Here is a 26,781-nt window from a genome sequence, read left to right on the forward strand (position 1 = left end):
ATTTTTTCCTTTTTAATGCAAGTAAAAGTAAACTAAAGTATATAGTAAAATTTGTATGTTTCATTTTGGTGAGTCGAGGAGATTCGAATATGTTCAGAACTTAATAATGTAATAATATAGTTTATGGAATGTCAACTTTTATTTGTCCAGTGTATTTCAGCATAAATTACCAGCATAAGAATCTAGTCACTACAGAAATCTTGTAACTCAATGACATGGAAAAATGTATGGTGCAGATTTAGAAAGCAACTTCTTTGCTATTAGAATATATGAACTGTATTATCCTATTGTCTAGTTCAATTTAATACTGCAATTGTTTTTGAAGTGTACTTGAAAATTTGTCTGAGTAAGTGTTTGACGATAATAATGCATAATACATTTAAATTTTTAAAGACAATAGGCTGATACAGAAATGAATTTTTCTTTTCAATATTATTAAGCTTAATTTTTTCCATGAAAGCATTGAGATTATCCTATGAAAGCTACCCATTTGATTTCTTCCAGTCTCAATACTGGTGCACATTTTTTCTTTGTATGCAATTTTTCACATTTTTTTATTACTAACCATTGTAATGGCATTTTGGAAATATCGCACAAATATAATATAGAATAAAAACAAATAATAATTTTGGTACTAACTGAATAATCCTCTACAATGTAATAGTAAGTAAAATAAATTTCCTGAAACTCTGAAAACATGAAAAGTAAAAGCTGTACTGAACTATCAATTATAAACTAAACTATTTCGTTGTAACTAGAGAAAAGTTTTCTTAAAAAGAAAAAAGAAAATACTTCATTGTATTTATATAATGTCATATTGTATTACTAATGGTAAGTACATATCTAATTTACAAGCATATAAAAATTGTATTAGTTTTATCAAAACTGAATAAATCTAATAAGTTTTTACACACAAATATCAAACTACATTAATATCAGAGATCTTGTTCTATTAGATTTCTATTTAATGACTTCATAAATTTACATAAATTAAATAAGAAAAGAATGAGCCAATATCACTTAATAATATATAATATAATCTACATTTGAGATTTGTAGATTAAACTGAAAAAAAGAATAACAATATTTTTACCTTTAACTCATTATTTAAAGTCACTTAAATGCATCCCTTAAAGATTATGAATTTAATTGGAAGCAAGTAACTCGTTCAACCTTGTGATACAATCACAGGCTTCTGTTGCAGGTACTTTCAGGCAAGCAGAAATTACTTCATAAGTTACATAAAAATGAGAAACTTTTATAGAATGAGGTATGCTGGTAGTTTCTTCATTACATTTATGATTGTATTCAAGACATTGATCACTGAAGTGTTGAAAAAAATTTAAAACATCTTGCAAATATTGTAAATAATCATCCCCTGTGTGATTGCATAAACAAGTAAAATAATCTTTGAATAAATCTGCATAAGGACTATGTTTTATACTTTCATTGAGCTGATCTACATTCTTAACAATTGATTTATATATGTGTTCTTTATCTTCAAGTTCTTCAAGCGATATAAACATTCTGCAAAAATGTGCTAAAGACTTGATTAAAAATGCAAATAAATCTTTTTCTCCAATTGATGGATACTTCAGAACTAAACAACATGCCTCAACTGTTAAACGTAGAAAGTGATCATATGCTTCAGTTTCATTGTTCCATCCAAAAGCGAACCAATATATTATTGTAAGTTCTGAGCCCAATCTCTGATACTCTCCTTCCATTGAGCGAAGAATCAAATGGCGTAAAAAGTCTTCTCTTACTAGGTTTAAATCTGATAAATAATTTCGTAATCTCTTTGAAGTTTGGACATCTTTTTTTAATCTATTTAATATAGTGAAACAACGCCTTTCATAATCTTCTACTATATCAATGACACTAACACCTTTTTGAGTTAAATACCAAAGAGATGAAAAATATAATTTATCTATTGGTTCAATGACATGTTCAATTTGATTAATTATTTCTTTTTTCATTGACAGAGGAATTTTGTAGCTTTTAATCTTTAAGAAATATTCCAATATTCTTGTAATCTGTACAAATATTTCACTGCTTATGTACTTTGGAACACTTAAATTTTTTCTTAGAAAAGACATTTTCCCTGCAAGAGCTATTATTAAATCCTTAGTATTTGTATCTTTGGTACATCTAACTTGTAGTTTGCGAATACTATTAAGAATAGAATTTATGTTTGATGCATTAAAAATATCTTCTTTTAAATATGGTATAAAGACACTGTTCATCAAGTCATGTATCGTAAATATAGAACTGTCTAATGTAATTTGTATAAAATCCATGAACTTTTTTGCATTCCATTGTGAATTTTCTATACAAATGGTTTTTAAGATGTTTATTAAGAATAGCTGACCATTGTCTTCCCTTATTTGCATAAAGGGCGACAGTAGAAGTAAATCCCTAACAGAAATCATGATGTTTTCATATTGTGGATGACCAATTGTAATCTTCACAAGTATAGTCAACACAGTTCTGGGATTTTTTAAGAGAAATAATAAAACAGTTTTTAAGACCATTGGTGTTTGTAAATTTGCATTACGTGTTATGAAGTCATTAAATACTTCTTCTGTATGTAAAGATTCCAGATTATTTTTGCCATCATATTTTGTTACATACATGACTACAATTTCATAAATATCTGGTACACTTTGAAGTGCCACTAATTTTGTGACTAAGGTATAACTGAATTCTTTCAAATTTTCTTCAGTTGATTGTGAAAGTACAAAAGTGAGGTATTCTAACAGAGTTAGGAAATCTTTTTTATCTAGTAAAGAGCTATTGTCATAGACAAACTCAAGCACTGAGCGATCCCATTCTTTGTACCGGCATAATAATTCTTTCATACATTCCTTCTTACCATCAGATATAGCAGAACAAAGTTCTTGTAAATTTAAAACAAAGTTTGACTGCTTAGGATCTGGTTTTGATGACAACTGTTGCAAACACTCTATTAAATGAGTATCTTGTGATAACTGTCCATCATTCTTTATAAATTCTATAAAGTAATAACATTCAATTCCAATAGATCTTTGTAATGAAATCATGGTATTTTCCTCATCATCCAATTCTGCCCAATTCAAATAAATATTGCAGTCAATTTCTTTGATTTTATTCAATAATATACTTACTAGTTGTTTGTTTAATGTTGACATAGTGTTTTCTACAATAATATTTTCACACTTCACAAATGGTTCTTTCCCGAATGTAATCTGATATAATTTTTCAAGATCTTTACAGATAATTTCATCAGTTTTGTTCTCTAAACATTTTCTTATTGTGCAAATTAATTTTTTCAACATAATACCATATCGTTCATATTTTTTTAAACCTGACAATTCTGTTAAATAAGACAATTTTGAGTTTGTTAATACTAATAAGAATTCTTCAAAGTTAATCAACAAATCTTGTATGCTCTCTTCAACATTTACAGATTGTATACCAGTTTCTTTTAATTGAAGAAATTTGGTATATATAATGAGTACCAAGCGATACATTATTTTAATTGATCTTTGAAAAGGTAATTTGTCTATATATTTTGTAATTATTTTTAGTATTTCTGTACATAAATCAAACGGTACATATAACAAAGATTCAATTAAAATCTTTTCATATTCAAGATTCCACATTATTTGCACGAATAAGAATGGAGATAAAGGTGGACACATATCAACTAAATGTCCATAAATAATATCTTCTGTTAAACGTTCTTGGTTCTTAAAATCTGTGTTCAATAATAAATATTTATATGATTCTACACATTGTTCATCATTTATTGTAGTTTTCTCCTTTGTAGGTATGTTGTTAGATTCAAATATTTCAGTAATAGATTTACATATGTCATCAATATGATTAATGTTTTCAGACGTGACACAAGAAGTGAATAATTTTAATTCTCCACATTCTTGATTTTTTTTCATAAGGTACATTTGAACCTTTTTATAGAACTTGTTTGATTCATTCATTGTGAATATATCAAAAACTTGCATACAAATCTTTACCTCTAAAATATTTTTTTACATTTATCAGATTTTTTACAATACCTTGATAAACATTATATTTCTGGAAAATTAATAGAATTATTAAATATTATATTAATAACAATATATGTGTAAATATATACATGTAATGTAAGATTATTTTTACCATCAGTTTTTACAACAATGTCACAATGCATTTTATGTTTTGTATGTTCAAAACCATGATTGTAACAGGCACATGATTTGTAGTAGTAGGAGTATATAGTGCTTTACACCAATAACGTAGATAACTGTATCTTTCTATTATAATCAAATGAAAAATAAACCAGAACCAGATAATTTTACCATTAAGGTTACGTCATTAACAAATAACGATTACAAAAAGTGCATTTGATTCCATTATATTCATTCATAAAAGAAAAATGGTTCGTGCGTGGTACATGGACAACACTGATGCTGACCAGCGATTAGAACACCATAAAGAACCACCTGAATATATTTCCCTTGAAGACTTATTCAAGAGAACGGGTGTCGAATATTTTAAGGTTAGTTTGTACTTCAATATTTCAAATAACATTTCATTAATTGTATATTTTGTACCAATTTCATTTTATCATTTTATTATTTATGCATCTAATTCGTGTTTCAACTGTATAAATGGTTAGTAGTCATTTAATAATATTGACATTGATTTAGGTTGACCATAAAAATTATAAACATGATAATACATTAACAAAATTGAAAGAACAGCGTGGCTATACTTATGAAGATGAAATAGAATGTTCTAAAGAATGTCTCCCAAACTATGAAGAAAAAGTGAGTTGTACACAAAATTGATTTAAAGTACAATTCAATAGAATGACATTGTTTTGTTATTTAGTTGAAAAATTTCTTTACGGAACATCTTCATACTGATGAAGAAATAAGATTAGTTTTGGATGGATCAGGATATTTTGATGTTCGAGATGAAGAAGATCAGTGGATACGTATCAAAGTTGTTGCTGGAGATTTGATAATTATTCCTAGTGGAATATATCATCGATTTACTTTAGATACTGATGTAAGTACCTTTCTTTTAATATCCAATGATATTCTATAGTCTTAAATTTTATTTTATTTTGTAGAATTATATAAAAGCAAAACGTTATTTTGTGGGAGAACCTGTTTGGTTACCTTATAACAGACCTGCAGATAATATGGAGTGTCGTAAAAATTATCTTAATCGTTTGAATAATGGTTTCCAGACTGTATCAACCTAATGTTGCCTGTAAAGAATATTTAACATATGCTTTGAAAAAGTATGATATAAATACAGAAATTTATACTCGCCGAAATATTGAAATTTGTCTAATATGTAAATAAAAATTTGTATAGATTAGTAAGATATATTATTTTGTTATATGGATTTACATTCCATAATATTACAGAACACTGTGCTTTTAATAAATTATAAATTTCAGCTTTATAATTGATTTATATCAAAATATTTTATAAAGTATCAATAAATTTATACTAAAAGGAGTTCTGGATAGTCTTTTATTTGTAACAATTATTGCCTATTACTCACAATATAAATTTTGTTTATTAAACTACATTAAGTATGTACAAAAATCTTCTATGAATACTGTAATATTATTATAGTCTCAATTATTAAATATTTGTTTTTGTCACAGACTTTTGCGTATTTTATATACAAACTTGATGCACATGTTATTTCATGAAATTTTAAGTTTCAAGCTTCGATTTACAGCACATAATCATGATTACAATTTGACAATGAGATTAACAGATGATGTACAAGACAATATTGTGAAGTATAATAATCACAACTTCAAAAGGTGGACAATAAAAGAAGTACATACATCTAGATATGGATGTCAAATATTATCGTCAAAATATAAAAGTTCCAATTAAAAATAAATACTAGAATTATTTGTCAAATAATAAGTCCTAATAAACGAAAAAATATCACGACAGGAAAATACTTAACATTAAAAGTCGGCATTAACTGTAAAATTACTTTCAATTCTATCTTGCATGACTCCCCACTTTTGGTATTCTCCAACTTTTTTCTCAAAAAAGTTTGTTTTACCTTCCAAAGAAATATGCTCCATAAAATCAAATGGATTTTCGGACATATACACCTGAAAATTAAAAATCATTTATTTTTTATAATCGCTTTTACCATGATTTTAATTGTAACATTTTTACAAACCTTCTGACAACCTAACTCCAGGAGCAGTCTGTCTGCGACAAATTCGATATATTGACACATAAGTTTACAATTCATGCCTATCATTTCAACAGGTAATGCATCTGTTAAAAATTCTTGTTCAATTTCCACAGCATCTTTAATAATTGACGTAACTCGCTCAGAAGACGGCTTTTGTATAATATGTTTAAACATTAAACATGCAAAATCACAATGTAATCCCTGAAACAGAACATTCAATTTAATCTATTATTTTTAATCAGTTTTTTTTATACCTTCAATGAAGTCGGAAACGCACTGACCTCATCCCTAGAAATAAGTTCATTACTGAACGTAAGTCCTGGCATAAGTCCTCTCTTCTTTAACCAGAAAATGGCAGCAAAGCTACCACTGAAGAAAATACCTTCTACTGCGGCAAATGCGACTACACGTTCAGGGAAAGTAGCGGTTTCATGGTTTATCCAATTCAATGCCCAATTAGCTTTTTTTGCAACACAGGGTAAATTTTCAATGGCATTAAATAAAAAGTCTCTGTAAATGAGCAATTGTAATTTATATTAAACATTATTAATGTTTAACACTTTGAAGATTTGATCATTTACCTTTCTTTGGCATCTGCAATGTACGTATCAATTAATAATGAGTACATTTCTGAATGCACATTTTCCATAGCTACTTGGAAGCCATAGAAACAACGTGCCTCTGTTATCTGTACTTCCTGACTAAATCGTTCAACAAGATTTTCATTGACAATTCCATCAGAGGCTGCAAAAAATGCTAATACATGAGATATGAAATGCTTCTCACTAGAAGTCAAACGATCCCAATCAAATGTATCCTACAAAAAACAAAAATTATTTATGATTTTCTAACTTAATTGTTAACTCAATCAAGTTTTCAAAACATAATATTTATACCTTAGAAAGATCAACTTCCTCCACAGTCCAGAAGGAAGCTTCCGCTTTTTTATACATTTGCCAAATATCAGGCCATTGAATAGGAAAGACAACAAATCTACGTGGATTTTCCTTTAATAATGGTTCTAATTCTGGTTTGAATTCATTTTCTTTCAATTGCACTTTTCTCACAGCTTTTGTCTTACTCATCTGAAAGAAATTGATATGGAATTAAAAAAAATTAAAAAAATGAATTTAAGATTAAAGATAGTTGTAACACTGATTACTTACTACATTTTTCACACCATTATCTTGAGAAACTGGTGATGTACATAGTTTTTTTGGAGATGTCTGAAACCAAGAGAATCAAAGTTAATGTAGGATAATATAATATTAAAATTATTTTATAAATAACAGAATTAAATCGAATTTATCAAATATCATATAAAAATACATACAAATAACATAAAAATCTTCTCTACTAACATTGAAAATGATAAAAACACGTGGGAAATGTTCAATTGCATAATTGCATGTAACAGTAGGTGCACAACTTCTTATCTGATTCATTACAAATTATATATTACATACACAGAGACATGAACAAGATATTCTATGTAATAGATGTTGTATTTTTTACCACATAGGTCTTATTTTTTAATTATACGTATTAAACTTATCATTTACATACTATGTTAATAACTTTTAATGAAACTTAACCTTTTACAATTCAAATTATTGGTATAATGTTTGATCATTGATGATATTTCTATATGTTATTACAACTTACAAATAAAAACATGCGTATAAAAATGTTCCAGGTAAAAATATTTAACAATTGTTGTTTTTAGGTATCTCTATTACACTGACCACATGTAAGGATGATAAAAATAGATATATAGCACAATAGTATTAACTTCTGAATGTCATTAATCATTATACTCACATATTTTTATTTTGTTTTTCGACATTCCTGTTACATTTTTAATACATTAAAATTAAAATTCGAAAATTCAAATCTTTTTAAACTTGTCTATAATGACTTTTCACACTCAAAATTTAATTTTTATAAAATGTTATGTAAAGTTCGCAATAAATAAAAATATAGTAATAAGGAGAGATAAATAATATATAGTTAATACTGAAAGCGTATTAAAACAACGTGTACAAAAGGATGGAAAAAAATAAGATTACACATTTTAGTCAGCTACATATATAGCTAAAAAACACTAGTAATGTAATTTGTTTCAATTACAAATAAAAATTAAATAGTAATTAATTCATTACAAAGGGCTTAGAATAGAAAAGAACCCAGATAATACATAAAAATACCTACTTGATCTTTAAGAGAAACATTTTCGAGATTTTTACGAATATTTTCTTTCGTGGATACTTGTAGTGGCATTATAAGAACTATAGATTAGTTGCTGCAGAAAAAAAACGAACACAATAACTTTTCAAAGGAGTTACTAATAAGAATACTTTACGAGTGGAATACCGACACTCGAATGTTACAAAGCTGACACATTCTATTAGCAGTAGTTTTACTACGTTTCGCGCCAAACTGCTACTGACCAATCAGCTGATCAACTTTTACCGCCAAAACATATCGCTCCTCATAATATAAAAAAAACCATATATTTATGAATGACAGTTATTGAAAAACTTAATAATATAACTTTTTATATTTTTCCAACAAAGATTGGTATTAAAAATATAATATATAGATAATAATTTTCCCGCGCTTTTTACGAGATTGCGCTGTTATGACCATGAGAATCATTATGAGATTCTACGTAAGGTAGAATCTTCAATGAAAAAGTTACTTCCTTTAAATCGAACGTAGTAAAATTCTTACTATTTGTCTCCAATTTTAGAAAACTCAAAAAAGCTAAAAAATGCTGAATAAATACCTAAAAAATCTTATGAAGCACACAGGAATCAACAAAAACCCATATGAGATCCACAGGAACTTTGAGGAAATCCAAGAAACACATTTGAAAAACCCATGTTGAATTTAACTCATATGGAACTTAGATAGAATTTTAGGTAGAATTCATTTATTATAATAACATTGCTATTCAAATGAATACGTAAGGGTTACGGGTAGATACACATGATAGCACTAAAATGTCAAATTTAAAAGGGCGCCATTTTATGTTATCACAAAAGATTTGGTTAATTGTATGCTTTTATGAAACCCATTAATTCAAGTTTTAGCTTCTTTCAGTTAGTAATCGTATAGTAAAATATTCTATATATTTGACAACATGTTTACTATGAAGTAAGAAACTCGCATTATTTGGAAGTAAATTGCGGTCGGCGACTGTTGCATTTTAAACGCTTTTGATTTTAAGGTTAGTACCGAATCGTGAGCGAGTTTTCTATTTGTTTATATCTAATAAAAATATACTATAGTAAAATGTATAACACCATTGTACTCATTCCATAAACAATATTTTCTTAGAAAATATAGACATCATTTTATTTTCAGTAATTAAATTGTAACTCAAAAATATAAAAATTATTAACTATGAATTGTTTTTAATATAGGCATTAAACAATAATGGCGTTACATAGTGTACCGCCGAAAAGAAAAGAAATATACAAATATGAAGCACCATGGCCTTTGTACAGTATGAATTGGTCTGTTCGACCTGATAAAAGGTTTCGTCTGGCTCTGGGTAGCTTTGTGGAAGAATATAATAATAAAGTGCAAATAGTATCGCTTGATGAAGAAACCTCTGAATTCAGTGCCAAAAGTACTTTTGATCATCCTTACCCAACTACAAAAATTATGTGGATACCAGATAGCAAAGGTAATTCTTTTATTATTAGACTTTATTTAACAATATTTCGCTTACAATATAATCAATATTATATATTGTATGTTTATTAGGTTTGTTTCCTGATCTCTTAGCTACATCTGGTGATTATCTAAGAGTATGGCGGGCAGCTGAACCAGAAACTCGTTTAGAGTGTGTTTTAAACAACAATAAGAATTCAGATTTTTGTGCTCCTCTCACATCTTTTGATTGGAATGAAGTAGATCCAAATTTAATTGGTACTTCAAGTATAGATACTACATGTACTATCTGGGGATTAGAAACAGGCCAAGTTTTGGGTAGGGTGAATATGGTCACTGGCCACGTTAAAACACAATTAATTGCCCATGACAAAGAAGTATATGACATTGCATTTAGTCGTGCTGGTGGTGGTCGTGATATGTTTGCATCTGTTGGTGCAGATGGATCTGTAAGAATGTTTGATTTAAGACACTTAGAACATTCTACAATAATATATGAAGACCCACAGCACACACCTCTATTGAGACTTGCATGGAACAAACAAGATCCCAATTATCTTGCAACTGTTGCAATGGACGCCTGTGAAGTAATAATTTTAGACGTCCGAGTCCCGTGTACACCGGTTGCAAGATTGAATAATCATAGGTATGTTATTTTAATTTACAGTCTTGTTATAACTTGGTAACGTTTATTTCATTTTACAGAGCAAGTGTTAATGGCATAGCTTGGGCACCACATTCGTCTTGTCATATTTGTACAGCAGGAGATGATCATCAAGCATTAATTTGGGATATACAACAAATGCCGAGAGCTATCGAGGATCCAATTTTAGCTTATACTGCTGCAGAAGGAGAAGTGAATCAAATTCAGTGGGGTGCTACACAACCTGATTGGATTGCAATTTGTTATAATAAAGCAGCAGAAATTCTCAGGGTGTAAAGAAAATGTTTTCTATCAAGTCAGTATCATTTTAATATATGTGCAACACTTCACTGCAAGATCTTACTTAAAATCTATTGCATCTTACGGTTTTCAGTATTTGTACAGATTTCTATCTTTGTCGTATATTTTATGATTTTTTGTACCTGTAAAATAGTTATGTACAAATAATAGTTATATTTTAAGATATCGAAAATTCGATAAGAGAAACATTTGACGCAATGCGCGAGTATTTTTTAATTGAAGAATTGTGTAATGTCTAGTAAATTTAATAGTTTCTCATAAATTTCAGTAATTTTCTGGATGTATCAAATTAACGTGATTCTTATTAATTTTAACTTATCTTATGAAGGTAATTAAGGCTGGACCGATTGCGCAGTATCAAGTATGTGTACATGTTAACTTGATATAATGCGTTTAAACTGTGCCACTGGTATCTTATGTATTTATTATTCTTAGGTTCGTTGAACAATCATAGAATATATTAAGTAAAATAATATAATGATAAAGGCTCACTGAATGATAATTAAGTTACATAGTACTTCTTTAATAATCAATAAGTAAAATCCTGAAGATGCAATGTATAGAGACTGATGAACTATATATATATACATATATATATATATATATATATATTTATGTAATGTATGATAGTAATCGATGTATTTTATTTTGTGACAATATATACATACGATTAGTTGAGTTTAAGAAATAATGAATCGATCTGACAAAAACTTCTAAATATTCGATTAAATTTGACAACCATTTTGGTGAATTGAAAGCAAAATAAAATATATCTATTACGTTATAAAATTGTATATATGTTTATATTTACATATTCGCTTGATTTTGTAGGAAAAATTAGGATATTGCAATAACAGGTTTTTCATACACAAATCGAAATGTATTATTAATATGATTTGTTTAAAATATATAAAAACATCGTCTTATTGTATTACATCATATATTCGTAATGAAGTAAATGCAAAAGAAGATCAAATCCTTGTGTTACAAAGACAAAAATTATTAGCGAATAGAGTCGGTGATATTAATATTAATAATGAAATAATTTAGATAACGATGTGATTACTTATGAGCTTTTAAAATTCTTAAAATTGTGTCGTGATATGCAGCTAAAAATTTTTTTCTTTTTTTATTTAAATACATCAATTATTTATATTAACATGGAAATAATTGAAATGAATCAATACATATACTAATTAAGAATCATAGTTTCCGTACTCAAAGTAACATGATAAGATGCGTAATTAACAAGATTTCAATTTTAGAGAAGCAAGAACAATATTGATAACCAAGGTATTTTATAATTTACAGTTATATAATGAGCGAAATGCATTATTTATAATAATGAAATGCGTGTATATGAGTCGGAATAGTAGCCAGTCAGAATTAAAACATTCATTTCCCAAGTTAATCTTTTGTTCATTTTTTTACAGAATATCCAATATCTTCATACACTTATAGAAATTAAGCTATTATATACTAGTGCTACTTTAATAAATATCATTAACTCTGATACAGAGCAAGCCTTTTATTACCTAATATTTTCAATTTATTATTTCAACATCAACGATTAAAATCATTTACATAATTTATATTAAACTTTGGCAAGACTTAATTATTATCTCAAGAAGGAAAGTCATCTAAATTTTGTGCACATTTGCTTAAAAAAAAAAGATAAAATCTAAGAGCATGTACTTTTGTTCATATGTTTTATGCTTCCATGATTCATTCATTAATCCCCAGAGATTGATATTTTAGTCCAAAGGTATACGTACATAAGCACACACACAGATAAAAGGAAATCATCAACAATAAAGACATCAATGTAGAATCTCATAAATTAACGTAAAAATATAGCTTATGTTTACCGTTACTTTTTTGCACTTTTATTATAATTAATGCATCGCGTTAATAATAAATTAAATAAGTCATGTTCTTCGTTTTAGAAAGTATCATTAAATGCTCATAACTTCTATGGTTAAAATTTTCTACGACGGCAATCTGACTAAATTACATAAACTGAATTACTTGTTCTACGACGGATAGATCAAGTTCAGTCCCGTATTCATTAATCGTTATAAAATTGGCAGTTTAATATTTCGTTTTTCATTTCAGAAATCGTGCCAAACATTAAATGGAAGCAAACACTAAGACCACATTAACTCTCATTCCCCCTAACATATAATATCCATGAAATTTTATCCTCACTATATTAGGAGACATCTGAACACGTATTCAGTCAAATTAATGAGGATTAATCGCGTATTTAAAGAACGCATAATTTGCTAGCTATGTAATGAAGATGTAACACCGTACATCCCATGGTCAACATATTCCCCATTGCAATGTACACGTGAACTCGCCGAAAAGCTTTGTGAATCTTCAAGTAGTGAGGGCAGTGTTTCAACGGGCCAGGATTATGAACACCGATTTCGTTGCCGACTCCAGCAGCACGTTCCAAGGTGTTCTTTTGTACTATCAGTTGCAGAAGGGGCGGCGTTAGGTACAATCGTATCAGCAGCTCTAGGAAGAAGGCGCTAAACATTGCACCCACCTGAAAATATACAATCAATATAAAAATCTGAAGAAACCTGATCAAATTATAATATCGGTCAAAGAAGATTCATATATAAATTACATGAAGAAATTAATTCTACAAACCTGAATAGCAATTTCAGTGGTCCACGTATGTAACGGATGATACTTCACGAAGATCAGAAGGGTGGTGAAGCTGAGACAAGCATTGATGGTAAAGTATCTTGGGAACAGAATACGTTGTACCTCTCCGAACGTGTGTCTTGGCAATGCGAAATACAAAGAGAGACCTGTATATTAAATTAACTTTTAGCGGCTGAAAAGATACAATCACGGTATCAGGAAACGTATTAAATTACCCGAGACGAATGTCATCCAGATTTGAGCACCAAGATGCATCACGAACGAAGCTAGGTAGATAAACGAAGTTGCTCTGGATTGGGAATGACCTGCATGTGTTCTCTCCGTTGTCGACACAAGAGCCGACGTTACGCACAGCACCGCTGCGATCATGATTACGTGAGCTGGTTGCGTGGTATAGAACAAAATTCTGTAAAAGAAAAAATATCGATCATAAATTTAGCTGCAACGATGGTCGTATTGCTTTACACAGGCGCCGAGAAGATTTGTGCGATCTTAAGGGCCTATAATTTAAGACCGGGTGGTTATCAATGTTCAGACTCGTTCAATTAATCGAACCTCGTATACTTTTATCGTAATTGGACTGTTATTCTTCAAACGGGCATTCAGATGCAGATACAGACGCTGTTTGTCTACAGTGAATCTAAAATCGAGCAATGAACGCCCGATGCAGTTTAAACAAGTCGCGTGACCGCATCTTATTAGTAAATCCGGTTCTCTGTCAAGTCTCACGAGACTGTCGATAGCATCCTCTCAGGCGCCAGACGAAAGGATATCTCAAGTGTGACCCACTAGTCTTCGATAACACTTTGTTTTATTCAACATATTCATTGCAAGCAAAGCATCACTTTGGACCTCTTTAGATCTATTTTCCTAAACCCTGTCTAAATTCTCTTCGCGCTTTTAAAATAAGAATTCTATGAATAGCTGACCAGAAATAAGGTTCTCGAATTAAAACACCCGTGTTTTTGTTTTCGTTTCCGTTTAAATCCCCAAAGGTCATTTTCCGAAGCGCTGAGCAAATACATCGAAAAAGAAGCGGCGCGACATGACGTAACGAAAGTATGTATTAGGACAATGATAATACGAAGCTGCCCCGAGCAAACACGTCTGCTTCCTACAGATAAGGCGTATCGTTGTGCAATGCCGTGTTCAAAGAAAATTGAAAACGAAGGTACAGATTATCGGTAATAGTAGCACGGAGATCGAGAACGAGGATCCGCTAAACGATTTGTACACACGAGACTGAAAAACAGAAGATTTATTTGCACGAATCTGATACTAGCACGAACCTATTCAATATTTACCGCGAGTCTACCGGCGTCGATGTAATCAATTCACACGCCATCGATAGAACCAATATCCCGTTAGAGGATACATATTTCATCTCCACTGGTTTACGGACTTCACACAGAAAAGCATCGATTCTCTACATTCTTCGGCTACCTTACACAAAATCCGCGAAGCGAAGAAGCAACGATTGAGATGCTAAGAATTTAGAACGCCCACATGCTTGAACAGGTATATATTAAAAAAATTATGCAGAGATTAGATACCTTAATACACTTCGTTTTAATAGGATTTTCTCTTTCAGACTCTCATTGGATTCTACGAATTGATAAAATTCCTACGTCATAGGAAAAGCATCGAATTAGTACAGGTTCCGAGATACGCTTTCTATTTCTGCCCGTTAATTCCTTCTCCGGAGGTAGCGTTACAGAAGACCTAAATGGGATGCAACGGCTGACAATAATATTCGTGGAAAATTTATCTCGCAGAAACAAGTCTACCCGTTACGTACACGTGGTTTGCGTTGTTTATTTTGTGTTTTATCGTCTCTGGTGTACATTACATCTTGCGTTCATTTAATTGCTTTCGAACATTCTACGTGGTTAACAAACAATGTTATCTAACATTTGGAACAGAACTGGTTCGAGTTGTTTGGAGATGACGGAGTTGTTTTCGAAAATGGAACACAGTTGCAATTTGGAACTTTACAAACACGTTACAAACATTGTACAAACACGTCACAAACACAGGAAGATGTCGAAAACGAAGCGAATTACGAAACAGCAACATTTAGTTTTAGAGTGCAACGTGTTGTCACCGAGGCGTTGAATGGTTCGTACGCTTTTGGCCACGCGTCTCCGAGACATGAATGGAACGTAAAACGTGCTCAATCGTATAATACGTGTTCCGTATGAAAATTACATCACGCATGTTTCGAAGCCGGTTAAATTACCTACGACGCATGTTCCGTCTCAGATCTGACCGACTTGGGATATCCTACTTTCTAAGCTCTTTTTTTAACTATCTAGAAATTAATATAGTAACGGATAGGAAGACTGCTAGGTATAGTACATTTAGGGGTAAGATGTATTTAAAGTATTATATTGAAATATTCTTAAATTTCTGCATCTTAACCTGAATCTTTTTAGATCATATGCAGGGTGTGTATGCAGATTGGAATCCTCACTTTCCTGTACACTAAAATTACATTCTCAGAGCCAAGATTTGAAGACATAGAAGAAACAGCCAAATATTTGTAGACCTCAATTTCTTGAGATGTTCAATAATACCTTCACACATGTGTTAAATATCTACATGCTCAGTTGCCACATGACTTTCAGTTAATTTGTACTAAATAATTTAACTAATTCTCTTGAATCAAAAACGGTTTGAAGATCTCTAAAGGATCTGGATATATTTGTATCCTTAGTTACTAATTGACTTTGAATTGATCAACCCTTAGCACTCCTACAGTGAGATTCAACATCAAATTCTTCTTGTATTTTATAAATAAGTAGCTTGGAATATATTTTATTTACCACTTAAATACATATATTTTCCAGATAGCCACCAAATTTTATTGAGCCTTTTGCAAGGAGTAGGTAAAAGAAATTAAAGAGTGCAAAGGGTTAATCGTCTAACAGCGATAATCGCGTTGAGAGCAGCAAGTATTTTGGGTAATAAATATTTGAAGCGATAAGTAACAGTTACATAAGGGAGAACCGTTAGCTATCTTCGTGAAAAGAAAAGAACGCGACAGGTTTGAGCATTTTTAGAATGCGAATCATGTTACTCGAGCGGTGATTCACTCTTTATCTGGTTAGAATTTTGTTTCTGCATGTCTCGCGTAATAGTCTACGAAACTCGAGATGAATGGTAATTTTGTTATCGAGTCTTGTTTGTACTCCTAGATGTACAGTCAATGAACTCGATAAACGCGAGAACCTTCTGACAACTGCAATCTTTAGCTTTCTACAGTAGTTTATACTTTAAATTTCTTTATTGTAAAAAATGTCTAGTTTAAATTTCTTCAGTAAAATTCTTCCACTGCATTTAACTAATCAAGTGACCGTCCGTTCGAAATTTCCACGATCACTTTTTATCTGCGGTTGTTTTTTTTTGCGTCGTTATCTGCTTCTTTTCGATTGATTTTTCGAACGGTATCCCAAAACGATTACGTACACGATTATTGCACGTCACGTGGCAAATAAGCACGCTGTTCCGTTCCCAGAATCTTTACGCCGTGAAGTTTACGGTATGCGAAAGGTGTACGGTAGAAGAAACATTCGAAGAAAATTGATGAAAAATCTTTGCACGTCCCACGACTCCAGGAATTTTCCATTCATATTTTCTCTAGGTAGAGGAAAGAGGTTCATTTTCTGCAGAGTTAGCGGTATGCACCTGATGCAAACGTGTAACCGAAGCTGTTATTCCAAGAAAGATCTTGCGTCAAATTTATGCACGCAAGGAGAAATTATATTCGTGAGACACTTTGATTCCGGAAAATTCCAGAGAAGTAACTGAGATCAAAGGACACTAGTTTACAGATCCAAGAGTCCAAAGATCTGGGTAAATAAAATCGTGTTAATTTGTTGTTAGCACTGAACTGTTCAAATCTTCCAAAATAGAAATCTCTCAGAATCAAAAATTGCAACTAATTTGCAGGGTAAGCATTGATACTTAATCGTACATCAATGAAAGTGTATTAAGTGGAACCGATAACAGCCGTTTACGACACGTATCCCGTACTGTTTCACGACTATCAATCATTCAGGATCATTGCACGGTCAGCTCTTTCGCATATCAATTATTCACAACTGGAATCGAGGTCAGCCAGATATTTTTATTACCGCTCCCCAACACAAAACAATCAATTTCCGAGCGCAAAAATCGCCGGTTGCAAAATTCTTTAACTTGCAAACAATTTGTTACAGAAATATATAGCAAAGGAAGCTCGAATAAAGACTCGAAGGTGCACGAGTGTGTACCCTATTATTTCAATTATTTTCACGGGAGGATGATGCTAGTTGCGAATCGAGTCGAGGTAGTAATTCGACGCGCAAACACGCAAGGGACTGTCCCTGGTTCGAGATAGCGTAGGCTCGCAGGTATACATAGAGTGCACGGCGTTATGAGGCAGTTATCGAGAGGCGCCGTGAAACGTGCGAGATGGCACGCAACCCATCGCTTAGATTGCAAGCGTATGCACCGCGTTGCAATTTTATCACTTCGATTTGAAGTCGATCGCGTTTACGATTCTTTCGTATTAACTTTCGAAGCGTCTCTCAAATTTTATTTATTAATTCTCAAACTTCTTAGTTTCATTGTTAACCCCTTGCAGTATTTTGACTCGTGACGCAATTACGGTTCAAATGCGACAAATCTTACTTGAATACTTTTCTATTTGAAGTTCGAGTTCAATTATAATTTGTGTAGTTAGCGATTGAATACAAAGTAGTCGCAACATTTTGACTTTCTTTAATGATTTTAATATTATTGAAATAGTTCTGACGCACCTGATACAAGGGGTTAACTGAAATTTTTAACCCTTTGCCCTCGAAGATAATTTTACTGTTTGCAAACAGCAACTTTAAAATATTAATTAAAATGTTAAATGACTTGAAGTTATTATTTCTCTACTAATAATTTCCACTATTGTCTATTTCACTACGTTTATACATAAGCACTATTATAGAATTAATTAAATAATGCTTCTTTTAAATTATTGTATTAAATCGAATGGCGCCTCTCGAGCGCAAAGGGTTAAATTCTGAAATATTCTTAAGTTTTCTTGGACTCTCAAGTTCTCAGATTTTATGAATGAGGATATTTGTGAGTAACAGTAAAATATAGAAGGTGGAGATATAAACACTCCTAGTTAAAAGTACTAGTAAAATATAGAAAGTCAGCCTAAGCACCCCCAGTTAAAAATTATCTCAGACATCCATCAATTAACCAGTTAAATGTACGTTAAAGTCACCGTAAAAAAAAGAAGCAAAGAAAGAAGTCGTAATCAACATATAAATATAGAACCAATGTTTCCAGCAATGACAAAGCGTCAACAAGCGAAGATGATTTATTTAAACCGTTCTGGTTAAATGCAACTCAAATAGCACTAAACGGTCGACAGTTATATTATTGGCAAATGCCTTGTCCATGTATTTTAGGCACAGGGAACTTTTAGCGAGAGAAGACGAACGACTTTGACGCACGTCTTATTGCAACGTCACGCATCTTTCGCTTTCAACTAGTCACCATAGTGTAAATACGAAATGTGTCTTTTGACCAAACGCCAACAGCATCGACCAGATGCAGCTCCGTATTACGGTCATTAAAATTCTTCGGCTACCTGGGACTTCTTGCGAAACGGGGAGCATGGGAATACCAGGGGGTTCATGAATAAACCCGGACTTTTGTGGGACTGTTTCGTGAATCACCGATTGGACATTGAAACACGTTTCATGTGATGGATGCGAATTTGTTAGTACGTGGATTTGGGTTTTTGTGGATTGATGGATGATCGTATTGGGGGATTTGGGAGGAAGTTGGGGATTTGAGGATTTGGAAATTTGGGAAATGGGGATTTGGAAATTTGGAAGTGTAAGCGGGTGGGGGTTTTGGAATTTGGAACGGTAGGAATTTGGGGATTTGAGGATTTGGAAATGTAGGAAGTGGGGATTTGGGAATTTGGAAGCGTAAGAAGGTGGAGGTTTGGTAATTTGGAACGGTAGGAATTTGGGGATGAGAGAATTTGGAAGCGTAGAAATTTGGGGACGTGAGAATTTGGAAGCGTAGAAATTTGGGGATGTGAGAATTTGGAAGTGTAGAAATTTGGGAATGTGAGAATTTGGAAGCGTAGGAATTTGGGAATGTGAGAATTTGGAAGCGTAGAAATTTGGGGATGTGAGAATTTGGAAGCGTAGAAATTTGGGGACGTGAGAATTCGAACGCGTCGGAATTTGGGGATGTGAGAATTTGCAAGCGTAGAAATTTGGGGATGTGAGAATTTGGAAGCGTCGGAATTTGGGGATGTGAGAATTTGGAAGCGTAGAAATTTGGGAATGTGAGAATTTGGAAGCGTAGGAATTTGGGAATGTGAGAATTTGGAAGCGTAGAAATTTGGGAATGTGAGAATTTGGAAGCGTAGAAATTTGGGGATGTGAGAATTCGAACGCGTCGGAATTTGGGGATGTGAGAATTCGAAAGCGTAGAAATTAGGGGATGTGAGAATTCGAAAGCGTAGAAATTAGGGGATGTGAAAATTCGGAAGCGTAGTAATTAGGGGATGTGAGAATTCGAAAGCGTAGAAATTTGAAGATTTGAGAATTCGAAAGCGTCGAAATTTGTAGATTTGAGAATTCGGAACCATAAAAATTAAGGGAGTTTCGAACCCTCCACGTGGGACCCCCAAAGAGAACGCACTCAAGAATAAAAAAGCTTGAACCATCAAAGCTTGATGAACTCCAAAAAATCAACGCACAAATCTCCCAGATGTACCGTATGGTATGATGAAAATGATCCGAACACTTAGACCTCCCTATTAGTTCTATGTACGGTGTTAACGTCAGATTAACGTAACACAATACCTCTTTGGTAGCTGGCACATTTCATAGGATACGGTTGAAAGAAGGCATTGTATAAGAAGAAAAAGAACAGGTGAAGGGTGTGCGTTTTGCTTGGGACCTGCTAATGGACTCGCTGACTACGAATACCATGTTTCGTGACTTTCGTGCAGAAACGAAAGAATTATATAGGGTGACGCACGTGACACTCTTATCTAACCATTGTAGTTTGATCGACTTCGATCGGTGTTGAACATGACTTGATTACTGATCAAATAGAATTATGTATCAATTATTCGTATTCACTTTACTGTACAATTATTTCACAATTTATTCATTTGTGTTTTATATATTAAACATTTGTTTGTATTCACTGTACTGTGTAATTATTTATGTACTTTTACAATTTATTATTTATTTTTGCTGTGCATATCAAACATTAGTCTGTATTCATTCTATTATACAATTATTTATGTACCTTTACAATTTATTATTTATTTTTGCTATATATGTATCAAACATTTGCTTGTATTCACTCTACTGCATACTTATTTATGTGCCTTTACAACTTATTATTTATTTTTGCTGTGCATATCAAACATTAGTCTGTATTCATTCTATTATACAATTATTTATGTACCTTTACAATTTATTATTTATTTTTGCTATATATGTATCAAACATTAGTCTGTATTCACTCTACTGCATAATTATTTATGTGCCTTTACAACTTATTATTTATTTTTGCTGTGCATATCAAACATTAGTCATTCATTATTCATTCTATTATACAATAATTTATGTAACTTTACAACTTATTTATTTTTGTTCTATTATATATCAAACATCATTCATATTTATTCTACTGTATAATTATGTATGTACCTTTACAACTTCTTTATTTTTGCTGTATTAAATTATTAAAGATCTGTGCGAAATTTGTCAGACATTAAATCTGAACGTACAGAGAAATTTATTCAACCAATAAAATACTTCCATAAGTTCTAAGGGAAGGAAACGATACAATAAGGTATTTGAGTAATACCTGTTATGTATTGTTACCGGATAGCGATACACTGTTGAATCATATTAGACACTTGGGACCGGTTTTATGATCGTCACCCTGTATAAAAAAGGATAAGCAGGTATCCCCTGGACTGCAGGCTGCAGGTGTCACGTCACTGGTTTATAACCTTCGAACAGTGCCAGGTCAATGGTAACCCAGACGAAATATGGGCAGTTCCGACTGCGCTTGTAAGAAATTTTCGAAAGGTATCTCTCCACAAACTCTGGATTCTCTTTTCCAATAATCGAAGTACAATTTGAAAAATGAAACATTAATGAATAATTGCATTATCATGCAAATAATGTCTACGGACGTGTAACCTAGTTCCATACTTTCACTTCGTCTATGGACCTCCGCGTTACGTAGCCTTGCTGATAATTAACCTACGATGTCATCCAACTTTCCTTGACAAGATACAAGGATCTAGTGATTTGAACGAAGACATGTTATTTCAATGCATTTTTCTCTATCAACTATATTCTGGATGTTGATAACCAGCCAAATCCGAGGTATGTCGTGTCTTAAACGATTCTGAAAATACTTTTCCCAAAACGTGTCCTATTTCTATGGAATTCATAACAATTTCTATAGCAAATATACATTCATTACGTAACTGAATTACCGTAGGAATGCATCTCATATTATTATTTGTTGTATACGTTTGATACAGCATTATTAATTTGGGAATTTAGAATCAGAAAAGGTCGAGCGGAATGTCTTCCTAGATTAGCAATTGCTACAGCCTCGTTGGTAGCATTATGACGAGAGTTAACTGTAAGTACCTATTGGGGCCCGGCTGATCTAACGTAGCGTCGAAAGTAACGTCCATTTTAGGCCTAGGCAAACTCTAGCCTTTGTAGCAAATATGAAAGCCATTCGCAGCAATGCAGAGATGGAGCGAAGTTAATTTTATCTTTCGAAGATGGATCAAAGACCGCACTTGAATCAATAAATAAATCGTGAATCAAACGGATCAGCGGGGGCCATCGAATAAACACCGAGAAACTGCGTCAATAACGGAAAACGCTGAAGTTTTCCTGAATAAATAAATATGAAAATTTTGAAGAGGAACAGTGCTGGTAAATTTGGATGACTTGTTCCCATGATTTCTCCATAGCCGTTACATAACACGAACTTAATTACGGTATTCGTCTTCACGATTTCAAATCTTAGGACAATCTCTTTCAAAAACTCTGTGTTCTGCCATTTCTTATTAGAAGATAAAAGAAGAATATTCGATGGATAATAGCATGTAAAATGACTTCAATTCGGCCCTCTTCGATTTATCCTACAAATTGAAAGTATCGGTTAATAGTTTCCTATTTAATGTCAATGATTTCATTCGCTAAAAATGATTAATGATATTATAATTACGGTCATCGTACCGTGAAGAACGGAGGCAGCTAACATTTTTCTATTTCCGTTAAAAAAATCATCTTCCGTGGGTAAAAAGTGTAAATGTCACGCCCGATTGCATCTACTCTTGCCGCAGATCAAGTAGCGCTTAATATATAAACGAGTATCACGTCAGTACCCGGTGCCATTTTTATTCGAGCACGAAGTCACGTAGCATGTTGCGTATATATATGCAACCTGCCTTCGAGTACCATTTTTCTTCTCTTTTTTCTTTGTTATTATAATCGAAACGATAATCTCGATCGAACCTTGAATTATTCAACGGGAATGTGAACGTTTGTCTTTCTCCAGTTCCGTTCTTGCTGACATATCCGGGCAATCGTGAGAACTGATTTCTCAGCCAATTACAATTGTATCGTTTTCGAACAAAAAGAGATAAATGCGGGAAAACGATCGATCAAGATACCGCTATAAATAATCATAGTAGTACACTTTACGTAAAATATATAAAATCTGAACGTTTAATGACCATAGAAAAAATTCGAATATTTGAAATATTACCGACATAAAAGCGTAACTTGTATAAATTATATTGTCGTGTTCAGGTTAGGTTACGTCGCAGTTGAGTTAGGTCGTAATTAAACAAGACAGTTATTGTCCACCTTCGGTCTTCTCTGTGACTTAGGATCTAAAATGTAAGTATTTGTGCAATCAGTATAAAAGCGGACATATGCATATCAGTGCAGTGATACGATTTCGATTGTAGTAAAGTACAACGTATACATTCCGATTATCGCTTACTCGATGACAATCGATACCCGAAAGATAACGTTAAACCGGTACTGTAATCCGGAAATTTTGAGTAACCATAAATACAAATATTTTTACGATACATACAGGGAACCATGATCGGTAAATAGAAATTTTATTTGATAATTATCGCCTCTCTTATTATCACCTGTCAAGTTGATATCAAATATTTGAACTACGCTCACTGAAACGCCGCGGCGATTTTAAATTTCAACTTGCTTGATTTGTATCCTCCTTTATCACCTAACGTGAATTATTTCGTTCCGTTAATTAGTCAACAGATAAAACAATTAAAAATAAAAGTTGACACCGCGAATCTTATGATTTCGTATAATAGTCATGTAATATCAAACTTTCACTTTAAAAAATATAGTTACTTTTTCAGTCAACATTGTACATGCGTACCATAACTCCTACCATACATTTCTTTTGATCAACTAGTTACATTATTTTTTAAAACATAGTACTGTCATTGTTCTGACAGTTGAGAATTAATGGAAAGTAGAGAAAGAGTTGATTACGGTTTCATCGATCAAATTTAATCGAGTTCATCTAACGATATAATAAAAAAAACAAGAGAAAACACTTACTTGAAGATCTTTGTTTGCTGTATTGCCTCGTAATACTTCGATAATACTTTCAGCAACGAGCTGTAGTTTATGGTGCTAGCTCTCAAGATGTCATCGGCAAGTTCTGGTATAAGGACCGTCTGAGCTTTTTGTTGTTCAATGATTTCCAATTCTTTAGCAACCATTTCATCGTGTAATTTCATGTACTTTTCTTTCGCTTTTTGAAATTTGTTCTGCTGATTGTATACCGCTACCGGCTCACTGCTCTCGGTACCGACTACCGTGCGTACACACATGGTTCCCCTTATTTTAGCAACCTTCTTGTCAAAATCGTAATTGACAAATGCAAAATAAATTACGTTACGAAATGTGCCGAATAACGTTATGCCAATTACGCACGACAATGACGTCTAAAAATTTCAGAATTATTTGAGAGACAATTTAGAAAACCGCGACGCGAACTGACGCGTGTACAATCCCGAACTGTCGCACAGTGCGCCGCTCCTTGGATGTAACCCCTTTTTATATCTCCCCCCACCATCGATTCTCGATCGGCCAATCACGGGGTCACATAATCGAAAGGGTTCGCTATTCGAGAAATCCTGAATTTACGAGGGAGTTTAGTGATCTCATGAAGATTTTTGTTCCTACAAAATTTCATAAATTTTTTAAGAAATTACGTAAACTGTTATATATTTTAAACAAAGCAAAGCACTTTTACTTTGTACTGTTTTTTTCTTTCCCTAGTGTCATACTGTCAGTTTTGATGGTCCACGAGAAGAGAAGATCGATTGTATTTGAAATGTTGCTATCTTCTTTGTGAAAACGGAAAAACACTTCGCAAATTTCGCAACACTATTAAGAATGCGGTAACTGCGGAAAGTATATATTTCGCAGTTCAATTAATTTCGACATCGATTCGATATATGTAAAACGATAATACTGTTGGTAAGAAATTTCCTTTTTTCCGTCGTTCCGCAGCAAAAAACGCAAAAGGGATCAAATTACAAATACCATGTCTGCTTTATACTTTATTGTCAAGCGTTATTCGACAACCACGCGTTATATTGCCCACTCCTACTAATCTGATATGAACAGTAACTACACGAAAATCTGTCCTATTTGCGATAGTGTGTTATCAATCAGATCTTTATCATATTCATGTGCACGGTACATTTGCACAACGGGGTCAATGTCCTCAAGATACGTATGTATGTATGTCTTTTAGCAATGTCAAGATCAAGAACAATTTTTTACGGTCATAAAAAAAATGTAAGCTTACATTCACATATGTTTTAAGGATAGCGATGCAAATGAGGTAACGAACAAACGCATATATTAATTATTAAAGGAGATTAAACAACAAACAAAATAGTTTAAATTGCCCGCTAAAAATAAAATGTATTTGTTTACAGTTTTCGAATGACAAGAAAGAAAATTATGGGATGGATCAAAATGTGGAGCGATCAGGCCGACGATTTATCGAAGAGTAACTGTTATTGACTGATTATGTCAATAGGTGCGTTGATTGTTTTATTGGATAATTCACGGTATTCCATTATAGGTTTTATGTTTCATTGCAGATTACCCATACACATTTCAAATATTGAAATAAAGACTGGAATGATTTGATTATATGAACTACAGCGATGCTTATATATTCAAATGGAAAGTGTTATTTCAGGGATCAAGAAACCATCTGCGTGAAGCATGGAACTCTTCAAACGAAAATGCAATCGTAAACAGTGCCGAAGACCGTCCACTCTCGGTTTATACATCTTAAAACACCACATAATCACGTAGCACCTCAGCTACGTGTTAAATCTGGTTTGCTACTGTAGGTGGCTACGTGATCGTACAGTGTCAGAAATTTAGAGACCTACAGTTCCCAGAATTTTTTTAGGGCCGTTGCACTTCGCACGTATCGCGCATTCCTTTCAATAGCAATAGCGAATTACACAATTTTTCTTCTTTCTATACATTCCTGCCTTTTCATGTAACAGCAGTTTATTATACGAATAGATATTGACTATTGATTTAAAAGTATTCATGTCTTCTAAATAGCTTTTTGAAAATTATACTTTTTATTAATTTTTAAAAGGAAATATGATTATAAAATGTTACAAAATTCATTTACGAAAGGCATCAGAAATTTGAAAGATCATAAAAGGGTGACATGATTAGTGACATGTATTGGAGTTAGAGAAAGGATTAGAGCTTAATTATGCAATATGAATCGATATAAGTATATGAAATCTATATATACATGTATATATAATATCACGTTGCTTTTACTGTACAAAATGAGATTAATTTGAATTCGTAGTATATTTTTAAACAATTGAGGATGTTCCAATCTTGCAGTTTATAAAAGGACATTTGAAGGGAAAGTAGTAGTTAGCCTTGCTAGCAAATTTATTGGAAAATCAAAAGTGGGTCAACAAATAAGTCACGTATACGTGTCAGACAATGCAACATAAATTTTTATACAAATTTTTGAGATGAAAAAGACGTGGTAATTGTCACGTGATATAACATTTGTTAATTTATAACGTAAAATAACTAATTTATACTATGTAC

At 32.2% G+C, this 26,781-nt stretch overlaps 5 protein-coding genes and 2 long non-coding RNA genes across 12 annotated transcripts; 4 read left to right on the forward strand and 3 right to left on the reverse strand.

Annotated features, from left to right (window-relative positions):
• Positions 1–100: 100 nt before the first annotated feature.
• On the reverse strand, positions 101–4,301 carry LOC100877178 (uncharacterized). The gene is made up of 2 exons (XM_012291470.2): positions 4,162–4,301; positions 101–4,077 (listed from the first exon to the last, which is right to left on the reverse strand). Exon 2 carries the CDS (start codon positions 4,002–4,004, stop codon positions 1,146–1,148), a length of 2,859 nt encoding a protein of 952 aa, XP_012146860.2. The 5' UTR covers positions 4,005–4,077; positions 4,162–4,301; the 3' UTR covers positions 101–1,145.
• A 104-nt stretch (positions 4,302–4,405) lies between these two features.
• Adi1 (acireductone dioxygenase 1) lies at positions 4,406–5,381 on the forward strand. Its single transcript, XM_003705900.3, has 4 exons — positions 4,406–4,540; positions 4,692–4,811; positions 4,876–5,055; positions 5,120–5,381. The coding sequence occupies exons 1-4, from the start codon at positions 4,418–4,420 to the stop codon at positions 5,252–5,254; spliced, it is 558 nt and encodes a 185-aa protein (XP_003705948.2). The 5' UTR covers positions 4,406–4,417; the 3' UTR covers positions 5,255–5,381.
• Positions 5,382–5,517: 136 nt separating this feature from the next.
• RnrS (ribonucleoside-diphosphate reductase subunit M2) lies at positions 5,518–8,646 on the reverse strand. Of its 6 annotated transcripts, none has more exons than XM_076538931.1 (7): positions 8,440–8,646; positions 7,398–7,454; positions 7,125–7,313; positions 6,810–7,045; positions 6,510–6,738; positions 6,211–6,429; positions 5,518–6,139 (listed from the first exon to the last, which is right to left on the reverse strand). In XM_076538931.1, exons 1-7 carry the CDS (start codon positions 8,506–8,508, stop codon positions 5,987–5,989), a joined length of 1,152 nt encoding a protein of 383 aa, XP_076395046.1. In that variant the 5' UTR covers positions 8,509–8,646; the 3' UTR covers positions 5,518–5,986. The 6 variants fall into 6 exon arrangements, with proteins under 6 accessions (XP_076395046.1, XP_076395044.1, XP_076395049.1 ...); XM_076538929.1 differs by having other exon boundaries at positions 7,395–7,454; positions 8,440–8,644; XM_076538934.1 differs by lacking the exon at positions 8,440–8,646 and adding an exon at positions 7,894–8,009.
• A 610-nt stretch (positions 8,647–9,256) lies between these two features.
• LOC143265643 (transmembrane protein 205) lies at positions 9,257–24,696 on the reverse strand. The gene is made up of 4 exons (XM_076538938.1): positions 24,223–24,696; positions 13,768–13,958; positions 13,535–13,698; positions 9,257–13,427 (listed from the first exon to the last, which is right to left on the reverse strand). Exons 1-4 carry the CDS (start codon positions 24,495–24,497, stop codon positions 13,140–13,142), a joined length of 918 nt encoding a protein of 305 aa, XP_076395053.1. The 5' UTR covers positions 24,498–24,696; the 3' UTR covers positions 9,257–13,139.
• Positions 9,670–12,284, forward strand: wap (DDB1 and CUL4 associated factor wap). The gene is made up of 3 exons (XM_003705963.3): positions 9,670–9,922; positions 10,003–10,555; positions 10,615–12,284. The coding sequence occupies exons 1-3, from the start codon at positions 9,670–9,672 to the stop codon at positions 10,847–10,849; spliced, it is 1,041 nt and encodes a 346-aa protein (XP_003706011.1). The 3' UTR covers positions 10,850–12,284.
• LOC105663332 (uncharacterized) lies at positions 15,089–20,773 on the forward strand. Its single transcript, XR_013040293.1, has 4 exons — positions 15,089–15,918; positions 15,988–17,407; positions 17,504–17,666; positions 17,773–20,773. It is a non-coding gene; the product is annotated as an uncharacterized LOC105663332 (long non-coding RNA).
• A 140-nt stretch (positions 24,697–24,836) lies between the features above and the next one.
• LOC105663331 (uncharacterized) lies at positions 24,837–26,725 on the forward strand. Its single transcript, XR_001096815.2, has 3 exons — positions 24,837–25,519; positions 25,617–25,720; positions 25,785–26,725. It is a non-coding gene; the product is annotated as an uncharacterized LOC105663331 (long non-coding RNA).
• The last annotated feature ends 56 nt before the right edge of the window (positions 26,726–26,781 follow it).

This window comes from Megachile rotundata, chromosome 13, assembly GCF_050947335.1.
Source record: "Megachile rotundata isolate GNS110a chromosome 13, iyMegRotu1, whole genome shotgun sequence".
NCBI classification, from domain to species: domain Eukaryota; kingdom Metazoa; phylum Arthropoda; class Insecta; order Hymenoptera; family Megachilidae; genus Megachile; species Megachile rotundata.